Source organism: Exophiala mesophila, assembly GCF_000836275.1.
Source record: "Exophiala mesophila strain CBS 40295 unplaced genomic scaffold supercont1.2, whole genome shotgun sequence".
Lineage (NCBI taxonomy): Eukaryota > Fungi > Ascomycota > Eurotiomycetes > Chaetothyriales > Herpotrichiellaceae > Exophiala > Exophiala mesophila.
This window is the reverse complement of record NW_015622505.1, coordinates 3,010,498-3,025,485: the sequence shown is the minus strand read 5'-3', so window position 1 is coordinate 3,025,485 and position 14,988 is coordinate 3,010,498. Positions and strand designations below refer to the sequence as shown.

The 14,988-nt window shown below is 49.9% G+C and overlaps 3 protein-coding genes across 3 annotated transcripts; 2 read left to right on the top strand and 1 right to left on the bottom strand.

The window, feature by feature from the left end:
* Positions 1 to 2,072, top strand: PV10_02880 (uncharacterized protein; the record flags this gene model as incomplete). Its single annotated transcript, XM_016367257.1, has 1 exon — positions 1 to 2,072. One exon carries the CDS (start codon positions 1 to 3, stop codon positions 1,939 to 1,941), a length of 1,941 nt encoding a protein of 646 aa, XP_016226775.1. The 3' UTR covers positions 1,942 to 2,072.
* Positions 2,073 to 5,076: 3,004 nt separating this feature from the next.
* PV10_02879 (uncharacterized protein) lies at positions 5,077 to 6,083 on the bottom strand (the record flags this gene model as incomplete). The annotated part of the gene is made up of 2 exons (XM_016367256.1): positions 5,077 to 5,108; positions 5,159 to 6,083. 2 exons carry the CDS (start codon positions 6,081 to 6,083, stop codon positions 5,077 to 5,079), a joined length of 957 nt encoding a protein of 318 aa, XP_016226774.1.
* A 2,541-nt stretch (positions 6,084 to 8,624) lies between these two features.
* Positions 8,625 to 11,043, top strand: PV10_02878 (uncharacterized protein; the record flags this gene model as incomplete). The annotated part of the gene is made up of 6 exons (XM_016367255.1): positions 8,625 to 8,729; positions 8,787 to 8,893; positions 8,943 to 9,308; positions 9,359 to 9,796; positions 9,862 to 10,130; positions 10,184 to 11,043. The coding sequence occupies 6 exons, from the start codon at positions 8,625 to 8,627 to the stop codon at positions 11,041 to 11,043; spliced, it is 2,145 nt and encodes a 714-aa protein (XP_016226773.1).
* Between the last annotated feature and the right edge of the window lie 3,945 nt (positions 11,044 to 14,988).

Sequence of the window (14,988 nt, the reverse complement as noted above, 5' to 3'; positions counted from 1 at the left end):
ATGGCCAAAGCACGGAAGCGGAGTACATGTACAGAATGCAGTCTGCGACGCCAGCAATGTGATAGGAGAATACCGTGCGGGCGATGCGTCAAGCGTGGGATCCCGGATAAGTGCCAATTGAATTGGCATGAAGGCCGATACGATCCCTCGAAGCATCGAGCCTATCCATCAAGGCAGCGTGAATTGAGGCCGACTTCCCCGAGAGGTACGACAGACCAGTCGGTCACTACTGGACTCCTTGACGATCTACCCGCGCAGACAACATATCTCGAATCTGAGACGCCACGGGAGATTTCCCACTCGAGCGCACCACGTCCGCGATATGTTTTTGTCCCGTACGAAAGCAGTCAACTCCGCAAGAGTTCGGTAGACGTCGCTGGTGGAATGAACGCATCCATATTCTCTTCCATCGGGTCTGCCTCGCCTCCGCTGTCAACCGTCGCAGTTCATGAGGCGTATCTACAAATGCTCCTGCCCAGTTTGGACCACATCTGGAAGCTCGTCGATTACCACGAAGTATATCTCCTCTGGTATCATTGTTGTTATCATGGGCCGACATTTCGATCCGAGCTCGAAAGCGTGATTTCTGAGCAGGAGGATAAGACGACACTTATCGTTGCTGGGCTGGATCTGCAATGGCTGGCACTGCTATTCTCGATTATGGCTGGTAGCTTAACTTGCACAGCTGAGTGGCGACTAAGAGATTGGGGCTTTTCTCGGGTCGAAGCTGTCAAACTGTCGAAGCAATGGTACAAGGCGGCCATTGCGAGTCTGAACCATGGCGAATGGACTTCGGACCGCAAGTTATGCTCGGTGCAGGCCGTCACTACATTGACGATGTCCGCTCACTGCCTTGGTTACTCTACTGAGCTTTCCATCCTTCTTGCGGCTGCATTGAAGATCGCACAAACTCTTGGACTTGACAAACTCAGTCATCATGAGCCCGCGGAGAGGATCGATGAGACTTCTTCCAATAGCCAGCGGCTCCAGTTACTGAAACGTGAACTTGGTAGGAAACTATGGTCACAGCTGTGCGTCCAAGACTGGATGTCACTCCCCTTTTCCGGAAGTCATGATATCAACCCATTGCACTTCACCACAACGAAGCCATCAAGTCGAAACCACTTGACGATGGAGTATCTGCCGGCTACGTTTCCAACATATATCAGCTACGGTAACTACATCTTTGAGATCTCTAAATTGGTAGTGCGGCACCATGAAGCAACACTGCAGTCAACCACCCCATTCACTAGATACCAGCACGTTTTAGACTACGACGCTCAGATGAGAGATCTTGCCACCAAAGGTATGCCTCGATATTTCCATGTCGTTGAACCGGTCGATGCTCTGTGGCCTGAATGGGTTCATTGGGCAAGATCTAGTCTTACAGTCTGCTTTGCGCATAAGATCATCATGATTCACCGCGCCTACATACGAGAGAGCTTCACCAATCCAGTTTACTCCATGACAAGGATTACATGCATTGCGGCTGCAAAGACGATTTTGAATGAGGCAAAGAAAGCAAAAGATGTCAGTGGCCCGATCATCTGGATCGATAAGGCCTTTTGCGTGGCGGCCGCGATCATTCTTTGCCTCGACATCTTTCATCGTACGGAATCCGAACCGGAACTTGCTACCCACAGGGGCCTTGTCGTGGAATGTATCGAACAGCTTCGAAAATTCGAAAGCAGTGTGATCGCCGTGCGAGGAGCGAGCTTGCTGTCTGGCATTCTTGATGAGATGGATCGCGCTAGGGAGAGATTGAGCTGGCCACCACTGAGCATCGACACCCATGAACTACTGAGAACGATGTCGGAAGTGTCTCCATCGTTTTTAGATCAGAAGTCTGAGCCTCCAGTAGAGTTGTTTCCTCCTCAAGCAGGCTTGAGCAATAGCTTTCTCTTCGAAAGTCTGCTGGGACACAATGACTTGAGTGAGTGAGAGATGACATACAGGTATTTGTAGATTAATTTATGTACTTAAGCGTCTGGTCCATGAGAGGTAGACTTAGCCACTAGTGTATAGCAAGCGAGAGACCTAAAGGTACGGATAGAAGAAAGGAAAAGGAATACTAGGGCCGCCAATTATCGAATGAAGCCTTCGAATACCTCAAACCCCTGAAATTCATAATGCTTATAGGTCTCCACATCATAGATGTCAGAGCCTAGCTCCGCATCCAGTCCTTTAGATCATGGTCTATCCTGTTGAACCCAAGTACATATGACATCGACAGGCCAATGGAAAGATTTGGTAACATTACAAAGATTCTAACAATTCTGTTCTGCCCGTCAATTTCCTGGTTGTCCTGCTCCAATCTTTCCATCGCACAGGCCGCTACAGGACAAAAAATAAAGTTGTCTCTGACGTGACTTCGGAGGTCATTGGAAGATCACATGATAATACCACTACGTTGCTAATCCTGAGAAGGCTCAGATTCTGACTTAATTTTTGGGCGAGGCGCAGAGATCAGTCAGGATCATTCCACGTCGGATCCAGACCAGAATCCCGTTCCGCAAGCTTAAAAAGTTTGCAAATTGACATTTTCGTAGCTTTAACTCTCGCCGACTTTCGCGCCGGCATTCGGACAGGCAGTCCCCTGCGAATCCAGTATCTTGAATTACAACGACCAAGCCGTATGATTGGTACGCTCATATTGTTCCCCAGGTCTCCACACATCTCCAGGAATTCGGTGCCACGAACAGCTCATGTCAGCTGGGGGCTCCGGTTTTAGTATCCCTAATGCGAGGCATTATGTACGGCAATTAATCAGGTCACTGAATACCTACTACGTGTCGACGAACCTTGGCCAGGTCGTACAAACCACTTTTTTCTCGACTACCAGACTTTTGTTGCCGCATACCGGTTTATGCCAAGTCAGTACCCCACAATAGAGTGCCCGTTATGCGGGCTTGGGATGGCGGGAAATCTCCAGGTTCGGAGTTGCATTGTCTAAGCAACATATGACAAGACAGAAGGCCTGCTCTTCAGGGTCGAGGCTTCGATGAGCTTGTGACTTCTTAAAGCGCCTCATCTCCCAGGATGTCATGGATGAATATTTTCATTGAGCACAGGACCTTGTCTCAGCACAAACTACACCACCGACCTCTGCTTAGACAACATGGAGCAGGCAAAAGAGACTGCCACCGTCCTTATGGATTCTAAGGATACAACTACATTTCATTCTGAGGATACCAAGTCCGGATTGGATATCGAGGCCGACAACTCCTCGTCAAACAATGAGATGGAGGAGATTGATCCGAAAGTTGAGCGCCGAGTTGTCCGAAAACTGGACATGGTGGTTCTGCCATTGCTTTCCCTCAGCTTCATGTTTGCATATCTCGTAAGTCATCAGTGTCATTGTCCATGTCCGTACCATTCAAGCTAACGACCAAACAGGATCGCAGCAACATTGGTAATGCACGCGTCTTAGGCATGCAAGCAGACTTAGGGTTGTCTGCTCAGCAATACCTGAACTGCGTTATGATGTTCTACCTGGGGTACATGTTGATTGAGTTGCCCGCAGGGATGGCTCTACGATATATTCATCCGCGCTATTGCTTTGCGGGCGCGCTGTTTGCGTTCGGCACATTTGCGGCATTGCTCTCTATCTCGGGCTACGCTGGCATAATGGTCCTTCGATTGCTGATCGGGCTCGCTGAAGTGTTTATCACCAATGCCTTCATTTATATCTCCCTCTGGTATCGCCACCACGAGATGGCAACACGCACTGGTGAGTCGAACCTCTTAGTGGAAGGTATCCCTTGACTTACATGGGTTAGCTGCAATCTATCTCATGACTCCCGTCGCCGGTGCCATCAGCGGACTGCTGGCCTATGGTATCGGCTCAGGACTAGAAGGAACGCACGGCATAGCGTCGTGGCAGTGGTTGTTTATAATTGAAGGAGTTGCCACTGTCGGATTCGGATTTGTCGTGCTTTTTCTCCTGCCTGGACTCCCCGAAAACACTGCCAAACACGGTAGCTGGCTCTTCCGTGATGAGGCTGAACGTCGTGTTCTTACACAGCGACAGAAAAGAAGTGAGATCTCCGTCCATTCGGAATGCGCCCCTTGGCGAGAGTCTATCAAACTAATCATGAGCGCGTCACAGGTCAAAATGCTGATAACGCTCGCTTTCAACCGCATCAGATCTGGATGTGCTTCAAGGACATCAAGTTCTGGCTGGGCTCCTTTATGATTGGAACCGCCGGCATTGGCATCGGCGCTTTTAGTGTCTTCCTCCCCACATTCATCAGAGAGTTTGGCTACGGACGAGTTCACACGCAGCTGCTGACGATGATTCCATATGCCTTTGGACTCGTCGGGTTGGTCTTTTTCTCTTGGTTGGCCGACCGCCTTCAGCAAAAGATTCTGACCACGTTGGGTTGCTCTTTGATCTCTTGTGTGGGCTTTGTGATGCTGCTCGGCACTACCAATAAAATCGCATTGGTCGCAGGCTCCTGCTTTGTGGCAGGTGGTGCATATCCAGCCCTCGTGACAGCGGTATCCTTCACATTGCCAATGCACGGAGGCTATACCAAGAGGGCGACCTCAATGTGGGGTACTCAGGTATTCGTACAGTGCTACAGCATCATTGCGACCCAAGTATATCGGGATCCTCCGCGATTCTTCCTGGGCCACGGCATCGCTTTGGGGCTGTACGCCCTGGGCGTTGCTTCTAACATCGCACTATACTTCATCCTCACCAGGGCCAACGCTGCTCGTGATCGAAGGCAGAGAGAACTTGCAGAAAGAGGAGAGGTCGATCCGAACGCGGAGAAGTCTATTGAAGAGCTTGGTGATTTCCACCCCAACTTCCGATATGTTATTTGAGGCTTCTGCTTTCCCCAGGTCCCGGGGCTTTGATTCGATGTCAAAGGAGAAGCGGGCAATCAATATCGTCGACTTCTGAGCGACTTGAAGCACTCATAATTAACGCGCGAATATTTATATAGCAGCAGTACCAACCCTTTGTAAAGTTAGCTCAGTAGTAAAGAAATTTCCAAAAGACAAGCACTGAATGGAGAGCCATCGAGCACGAACACGCTGAGACGTCTCTTCGCAATTCATGATGCCATTTTATCCCTTGCACTTGTAGAGTTCAAGGCATGCTTATCTTCGTTTAGCATTAGAGTGATCAAGCGCAAGGACAAGGAAGTACAGAAGCTCAAGATCTGGAACGTTGACCTTGTTTCCCGTGCAATTCTCAACAGGTTTCCCAAGATTGCCTCAACCTCCAACGGTCGTCCCGCGTTCACATCCATCAACATGCTAGACTCTTTCCCAGACTCGGGTGTAGCCCTCTGCGAATGGTAAAATTGCATGACCCTTTTGACATGAGCGTCTGTCACCAAGCCAGCGCACCCGGTGGAAGCAGCCACAGCCCCGACTTGATGCATTGTTCGGACCAGGATGTCGGTTGCAGATGCTTGTTCCGCCATTAGGAACAGGGTACCCCCGTCACAGCGAGTGAGCGCTGCAATTGGATTCCAAGTTGCATTGACGGTCAATTTGAGCCAGCGTTGTGGTTGTATATCCTCGTACACAGGTGCACCGCCGCCAGGTGATCCTCTGCTCCAGAGCGCTGATAGTTGTCCAGCCTGCCGCTTGTGACTTCTTGGTGCAGATGCAGGATATGTGCCGGTTTCAAACTTCTCCGCCTTGCCTGCTTTGATCACTCCAGGCGAGAGCTGAGTCGCCGCCAACCATACCACACCAGAGATGATGGCGTTGTCGGGATACCTTTGAGCATACTCCCGCTCGATATCAATTCCGTTTTGAGCCAGTACTATAGCAGTTCGTTCTCCGACGGCTTCCTGAATTTGCTCGCAAACCCCTGGAAGTGCCTTGCAGCAAATGAGTATATAGTCGAAAGGACCATGTAAGCTCGCTGCCTCACTTACGGATCCAGTCGTCTTTGGGTGATAGTGAACTTGTCCGTACAGTTCGCTGTCGATGCTAATGCCGCTGTTCCGTGCTGCCGCCAAGTTGCTTCTACAGACAACAGCCAAATCAACCCCAGCATTGTGAAGAATGTAGCCATAAACGCAACCGACAGACCCTGCCCCAAAGATTAATGCTTTCATTTTGCTTGCACAGGAGTGAAAGTTTCAAGTGCTCCTATGACAAGTGTGACTCCAAAGTACCGAGAGTGTCTAAGGCAATTGGCAATTGGTCCATCTGTTCTATGAAGCTTGACATGTTGAGCACCAACTAACCTGACTCCGATCCACACGACAACTAGAGCTGATGCGCATTTCGGTGACTACTCACCGAGTGCCATGATCACCAGGGAATACCGGGCCGGATGAATCATGCCGCTGAAGTGTCCGTCTACGCTCTATCTCCTGCGAATGGTACAGCACTGGAGGAGCAAGGAAGGAGGGGTTGAATTTTATAGTTGGAAGATGACTCAATACCTTGCTATCGCGTTTCTTTTCACAGGGAATCAAGCAACTAATCGAGTAATATTCATAATGGCTGACCTCTCATTTCAAGGCCCCAATGACCTTTGAGCTCTTTCCAAAAGAATTCAGCGAAGCATCTGGATACTTTTCATTGCCCACAGTCAAGGTCAATTCGCCGTTCGAGTTGGCCACAACATCCTCAAAGGCCGGCTGGAAGGTGACATACTCCAACTCATCGTTGTAAACGTTACGTGTAAACTCGGCCTCCTCGTGACCAACCTTGATTCGCTCCCATCCACGGCCAACGCCAGCGGAGTCAGCCAAGAGTTGTGCCTCAATGCAGCGATCCAGAGCACCAAAGTTGAAGGCTGCAGCGTCGACAGTCTTCCCAACGGCTAGAATGCCATGGTTTTGAAGAATTACTGCTTTGCCCTGCCCAAGTGCTTTGGCGATATTGATGCCTTCTTGGGGATCGAGAGCAGAACCTCCGAAACCTTCGTACACAGAGTGACAATTGTAGAATCTGAGATCATCATCAGAAACAGTGTTGTTTTGGATGGAATATTGGTACTTACCGACAAGCATCTTGACTTATCATATCCAATTTCTTGCCGAATGAAGCAAACGCCTTGCTGGGAATCGAATGGCAATGCACAGCAGCCAGTACATCTGGTCTTGCACGATGGACTGCAGCATGAATGGCATATCCTGCAGGACTGATAGCATGCATATTCCCTCCAACCACAATTCCATCGTCATTCACCAGGCACAAGTCTTCAGGGGTCACGCGACTGAAACTCCTTGCATGAGGATTAATCCAAAAGTGGTCAGTCAGAATCGGGTCTCTAACGGTGACATGCCCTCCAGCACCCTCGTTGTTGTAGCCGTTAGCACCGAGCCAGCGCAAAGCAGCTGCGTGGTGCAGCTTGCGGAATGCTCTCTCATCCTGGAGGTCGTCAAAGATGGGGATTCGCACTTGGTTCAGAGCTTGTGTCTGGGCAGCCTTAAGTGGGACCGCTCCATATCGAAAGCCAGGGCGACCAGAAATGCTCGCCTCGCCTTTGACCTTCACACTGCCAGCCACGCTGGTATCATACTGAGCAATTGTTTCTGTTGCACTGGGAGGAGCCATGGGGAAAGACTTTTACGAGTACTTGGTAATTCCGAGGTCAAGTTTCGATTGATTATCAGTTGCAATATATGTACACGGGCTCGAGTTGATCAGAATCAAGTTATGCTGTGCCGCATAACCTTGCACAAATAGAAACCAGCACGTCGAACTATAGCCCCCGTGATTGTAGTCATACGACCCCGGAGAGCGCAGCCTGCTTTGTAGGGTGTATGCTTTGAAAGGCTACCCTGCCTCTGCTCCAAGCATGCCAATATACAGCAAGAAATACCCAGAGTGGTTGGCATTGATCAAGGGTCGACTGCGGCTTTCTTCGTCGCTCCGTGTTTCGCAGCGCAAATCGGCATGGGCCGAGGGGGCGTGATTGGTCGAATCAGCAATGTCGGGTGCTCGGGGCTCTTGCGGGGTTGGAAGTACTCTGCGTGGCGTCTTTCTCAGTCAGATCGCTCAGGTGGCTGTCCAGAAAGACAGATGACCTGAGGGAGATTTTGTCAGATGGCCTAGAAGGTATCCGTTGCTCCGATAAGGCCTCTCATCCCTTACGTTGGATTGTCGCAATAGCCCAGACGGCGCTGTTAAGTCGACGAATGACTGGCGTGAGTCTTAGCCTCAAGTAAGACAACTTTGCAGGACAGATTTGTTCCGTTATCACCTTAATAAGCATGGAGACTTGCGAGGAATGTGTGTGCCATTAGAAGCTCTCACTCCGTCTGAAGCTAACCCTCTCTAATGGGCAAAAGGCCTTTACATCCTGGTTTACTTTGGCATCCATGTCCAAAGTATAACCACTACTCGAAAGGATGCCAAGCGGGCCAAGATAGAAACCATGAACGTCACCAAAGAAACTTGCCGTTTATCCATTCTCCCATCGGCCATTTGCAATGCACATGGCCATTGTGGTGCCACACCTTAGGATCTAACCATTCCGCATGCCAACCATATATCGACCATCAAAGCTAGTAGACTATCGACAGACCGAGAATCTGGGGTCATGCCTCCGCTAAGCCACTAGGATGAAAGTTCTGGCTCCCAAATCATTGCAACTTCAGAACCCCTCAACTTCTCCACGACACATAACATCCTCATTCAACATGAATCTGTCTAATGACGCGTCCAATTCAGAAGGTCCAGAACCCGTCGAATCACGCCAAAAAGGAGGAAGACGAATTGCTTGTACAGCGTGTCGTCAAGCAAAGGTTAGCAAATCTTTTGCCATCGCGCGCAACGTGCGCAACTAACAACCTGATCCACAGCTCCGTTGCCTAAGATCAGATACCAACTCTAGAACATGCATTCGATGCCAGAAGCAGGCGCGAGAATGCGTGGTGGATTTGGAATACAAACGACTAAATAAGAAGGAGTATGCTGGGAGTCGACTTAGCTAGGCATTGCGACTGACATATCTTCAGACGTCTCAATCATCTTGTGCAACAGCAGATCAAGGAGCTCCAATCTGCTAATTCAGCTGCTCCAATCCCTGTTGTCCAGCATCATCCTCAACTTGAACTACCAGAAATTGGCAACACGGATTTCGCACCCCTTTCCAATGGCCAGGCCGGCAGTCACAGAAGCCCGTCAAATTCTGACCTACAAACGATCAATTCGAGTCGTGCCAACACTGTCACTGGCACACATAGCAGCGTTGACCAAAATCCATCTTACCAGACGCCGTCCCAGCCGCCAATGAATACAGAATATGTCCCAGAAGAAACGCGACGTCAGTCTTTGGATCATGTCACATTAGATCCTGAACAGATCGATCACCTCTTTGACATGTAAATCGATTTTTTATCAATGTTGATACACAAACTGACGTCTATGCTAGCTATCACAGATCCTACCATCCGCTCTTCCCGATCCTAGAACCCATCCCACCCCCAAATCTGGTGTTCGTTCAAGGACCCCTACTTTTCTGGACGATCATCGCAATTGCTTCTCGTCAGGATCTAGACGATCCCTCTTTGAAGGCTGCGTTAAACCCATGTGTGATCAGACTACTTTGGCAGACCGTTGGAATGCCGCCTCATTCACTTCGCACGTTACAAGCCATGTCTCTTATCTGCATGTGGCCGTTCCCGACTTCTTCAATGTCCACCGACCCAACCTTTATTTTAGCAGGTATTCTCAAATCGGCAGCTGTGCACATCGGGCTACATCAACCGGAAATTTTACAAGACTACTCACGCACAAAATTTAAGTTAGGAGAACAGGAGCTCAAGGAGGCAGTTAAAGTATGGGCAGGATGTTATATCGCCGCCGAAAAGTGAGAAACTTTCCTCAATCATAAAGCGAAATCCCTGGTCTCATACTAACGAAAAAACCTAATAGCGCGACGACTTCGACCGGACAGGATTCGTACTTCCCATCAGACGGCACTATCGATCGGGCCAGCCTAGCCGAAAACCCATATGGCCTACCGAGGGATCTTCATCATGTTTTGATGATTCAACACTTCTGTTGTAAGGTACATCGTACCTTGAACGATTCCAACTACAATAGACCTGAACGAACTTTCAACCTGAATTGTACTCACCTTTTGAGGGTCCTAGAAGATGAGCTGAAAAGCCTAGAAATGTCTTTGGGGAGACAACTTTCCTGTAAGCTTCCAGTGTACTTGGACCGTCGACTCCGAACTAACGTATTTCTCCAGTCCACGTTCAAGTCGTACTTCTCTCAGCTCGCCTCCAACTTCAAGCCTACTATCTCTTCAACGACACGGATTCGACAGAACGGAGGTTGGGAGTTATCAAGGCATATGATACGGCGATCGAGCTAATCCTTCGTATCAAAGCTGGCGATAGCATCAACGATTTCATCAGATGCGCATTTGGCGCGGTTAGGACTGTGTCAATGATTGCTGCGATTTTGATCATGAAAGTCATCCACTCGAGCTACTCGTCCTTCATCAACATTCCAGAGGGCAGGCGTGCTTTCAACGCATTCTTGCTACTTGCCCGCCAAGGTTCTATTGAAGATAATGACTTGTTTGGCAGAGCCAACAAAATCTTGACTCAGCTTTGGGTAGTGCATCGCTCTTTTCTCCAAGAGCAACAGAAGCACCCAACACTAACACACAAGTCTCGATCCTTCTTCAGTGTCGCGTCTGACTCTTTATGGTTGTGGCGGGATCGTTTCGGGGGCCAGCCCGACAACGGAGCACCTCCACTGGTACGGACGATCGTGCACATCCCAGCACCTCAGTCCAAGCCTCAGGCACCGAAAGATACAGCCGGGAATGGGAATGCCTTGGAAACACCCGCCGCTTCTCCCAATCTCCACCACAATCTCACCAGCCCACTCCAGCCCGACCAGTGGATCGCAGAGCCTGACCAGTCCACGTTTCCGTTGGACTCTCTGGAAACTGGACAAGTCCTTGCGTCCCTGGAGAGCATGCAACCAGTCGATCAGAATTGGATCTGGGATCTCGGGTTCCCTTCCCTCAGTACTTCCGAGTTCAACATGTGGCCGACCAACTTGGGAGACCAACACGCCAATCCTGGCGCACGATGAGCATCAATGAGATATAGTATTGTGGACCACCCCATCTCATCGGAATGCTGCCTCCTCCTACAGTGCATGTTGGAATGATTTCCCGCCAGCGGTCTTGTCGAAAGAGACGCATTCCATCAACCCACACACCTTGAATAATTCCTTGGGTCCCTCCTTGAACTGATTGTTGGATGAGACAGTTCCATTCGCGGCGAGCTGCTTCGCTGCATCTTTGACCGCCTTGTACACAGGGCCCAGGGCGAAGCCTGGGAATATGATCATGCGGAAGCCCAATTCTTGTGCTTCAGCAACAGTGACTGCTGGAGTCACTCCCGCTTCCACCATGTTGAGCAGAACGGGAGCCGGGTAAAGATCACGACAGACTTGTCGCATCTGCTGTTTGGTTTCAACCCCCTCGAGGAAAGCGACATCAGCACCGGCCTTCAAGGCGTTTCTCAACCGCTGAACTGCGACATCATATCCTAAATTAGCCAGTGCGTCGGTCCTGGCAATGATGACGATGTCTCGTTGCAATTCTTGTCTTGCCATGGCCGCTGCACGAATTCTAGACAGGAACGTTTCCTCGTCCACCAGTTCCTTGTTGGTAAGGTGCCCACATCGTTTGTTGAGAACTTGATCTTCGATGTGCAGCGCAGCGACGCCGCCAGTGACGTACGATTCGATGGTGCGTCGGACCATTAAAGGACCTCCATACCCAGTGTCGGCATCAGCGATGAGGGGAACTTGTCGATCGAGCCCTGCGATCATGGACGCTTGGCTGCTCATCTCATTCAGTGTGGCGATCCCCAAATCAGGCATGCCGAGTCGTGACATGACGGTTCCTGCACCGGTCATGTAGAGGGCATCAAAGTGTCCAGATGAAAGAACTATACGTGCCGTAAAGCCATCGTAGACCCCCGGGCACGTTACTATCTTGTTCTTATCTGCGAGAAGACTACGCAAGCGAGTCACTGCTGAAGTCCGTTTCTCTGGAGGAGCCATTTTTGCTTTTTAGCGATGTATATGGTATAATAAGGTCAATTGTCAACAGATGAGAAAGTTGGAATTTCAGAATGATGCTTTTGACATGAACATCATTAAATAGAGACTACACTCGTAAAGTCAACTTAATGTCAATCGGCTCTACCCCAGGGTTCAATGCTTAGATTTCGAGGATTCCAGTTGCGCTTGATGATTGGATGACTGACTTGTCCGCATCTCGGTGCGAAGCCTCTAACCAATTACGGCCCGACTCTAATACGGCCCGGGGAACGTCCTGAGGAGGAGACGCATTCCTTGCCTGTTGGAAACCAACATGCTAGGATTGGCCATCTTAATCGCCTAGTGATCTCGGGTGGACAGTTTCATTTGAAGCCTTTATTGGCGTCATGGCGATCATTATGTCCGGGGTGACTGTATATCTTTCGTTCGCTTTCATATACCTCCAGTCTTGTTCCTCGGCATATATACATCTGATGCAACAAAGCTGAAAGAATGATTGCGAAAACAAGCGACGAGACCGCTGTCCTAGACAACTTGGGAGGGTTGCTGACCCCATGGACACAGAAGATACTTAGAACCCTAGGCACTGCGCGGGGCATCTCGATTGCTAACTCGGTGCACGTCAACGGTCTGAATGGTACTCCCAACGGAGCACACAATGATCAGAGTCCCAGCAATAGCACATCCGCAGAAGACTCAAGCCACAGCACAGAAAATGCTGTCAAACAACTTGAAGTGGTTTCGTCTATCCTATCTTCCACGGGATCATTCCAGCGTGAGGCTGACACCCTTCGAGACTGCTATGAAGCAGCCATTCGTCCAACGGATTTTGGAGGCTTAGGCCTGGATCCCAACCACGCACTGACACCAGAGGAGGAGGCCGAGGTGACTTTCCTCTTGTCAGCGCATCTAGAGGCATTGAACTCAGCCGACCGGGCTAAGGCTCCCGTCCTTCCACTATCAGAACGTCCCACAGGGCGCCGGGGCATGACGCTAAGCGAAAAGATCTTTGCTGCCCATGATGTTGCACGTACTGGATACGTCAAGCCAGGGGACATCATCCGGGTAGACGTCGACTGGGTACTTGCTTCAGAACTTTCTTGGGGAGTAAGTGACAATTTTGACATCTCCGAACAAACCATTTCTAACTAAACACCACTATAGGGGATGGAACAATGGTATGACAAATTAGGGAAGCCAGGAATTTTTCGCAACGATCGATTCTGGCTTGCGGGAGATCATGTGGTCGATCCCCGAATCATGAATCATCCCAAGATCAAGCCCTTGATCAAGTCTAGTGAGCGGGCGAAGCGCGATTTCATGATGACTGAGAACCAAGGCATGAACGTAAGTGGCCATGCCAATAAACACCATGGGTCATCTATTGCTAACACTATGCTTGACTACGTAGTACACCATCATGCACACAGAATTTTGTCGAGAGAGAGCACAACCAGGGATGCTGGTCATTGGCTCAGATTCGCACACTTGTTCTGCTGGGTCTGTCAGCGCTCTGGCCATCGGTCTCGGTGTTGCAGATGTCCTGCTGCCTCTGGTCACTGGTGAGACTTGGTTCAGGATCCCAGAGACCGTCAACATCCGATTCATCAACCAACCAAAACCCGGGATCGGCGGCAAAGATGTCATTCTCTACATTCTCAAAGAACTCAAGCGAAATACTGTAGCTTCAGACCGGATCGTGGAGTATACAGGGCCAGGGGTAAAGCATCTATCATGCGATGCGAGGTTTGCAATTGCAAATATGACTACGGTACGTACTATGCCAGCACTGTTACATGGCGGAGTATTGACTGTTTTTGTAGGAATTCGGCGGTGTTTCTGGAGTCTTCGTACCCGACCACGTCACAAAATCATACATCGAGTCACGGAAGCTGCGCAAGTACAAGTCCGACGCCGTCTACTTCCGACCAGACGAAGACGCCGAGTACGCAGCAACCCATACAATCGATCTCGCCAAGGTCGAGTCGTTCGTTGCTCGTTATCCTAAGCCTGATGATGTCGTTCCGGTGAGCAAAATGGCAGGCACAAAGCTTCAAGGCTGCTTTATCGGCGCGTGTACCACGGCAGAAGAGGATCTCGTTTTAGCAGCCTTGGTTCTGGAAGAAGGACTCAAGCGAGGATTCAGGCCTGTTAAGGAAGGCAAGAGAAGAGTCACCCCTGGGTCCAGGCCTATTCTCCATCATCTACGAGAAACAGGCCTGGCGGACATCTATGAACAGGCAGGTTTTGAGATTGGTGCTCCCGGCTGCAGTTATTGTGTAGGCATGGCTGCCGACAAGGCAGATCAAGGAGAGACGTGGTTGTCGAGCCAAAACCGCAACTTTGAGAATCGAATGGGGCCAGGTAAGTCTCTTGTATCTTCATGGGCCCGAACAGATATGACTGACTTTATTCTGTAGGTGCCTTTGGCAATATCTCATCCGCTGTGACTGTGGCAGCCAGCTCTTTCGATATGCAAATCACCAATCCTTTATCACTACTGGACTCAATTGACATGAAACGAATGGAGGATATCCTGAGCTACAAGCAAGCGGCTAAAAATTCTCCCTCTAGTGGTACCACCCCAGAATCCCATCCGACCTATGTTGAACCAGGAGCAATAGTGGCGATGCCGACATCTCAGAACACGGAGGCTCAACCACTAAAAGAGGGTACTCAAGCCACTGGTGTCAACAGACAAGAAACAAGCCCAGCTATCTCAACAAACGGCACATCACAGGATCAATCCCAAGAGACGTCACAATCACCTAAGCCAGAATCGTCATCCCTGATAACCGGCAAGGTATACATGTTAGGAGACTTCATCGACACCGACGCACTTGCACCCTCAGAAGCACTGATCAAACCTGGAATCACACCCGAAGAACTCGGCGAATACTGCCTCTACCACACCCACCCAGATTTCCGACGAAAAGTACGTGAAGAAGGCTATAAAGTTGTCGT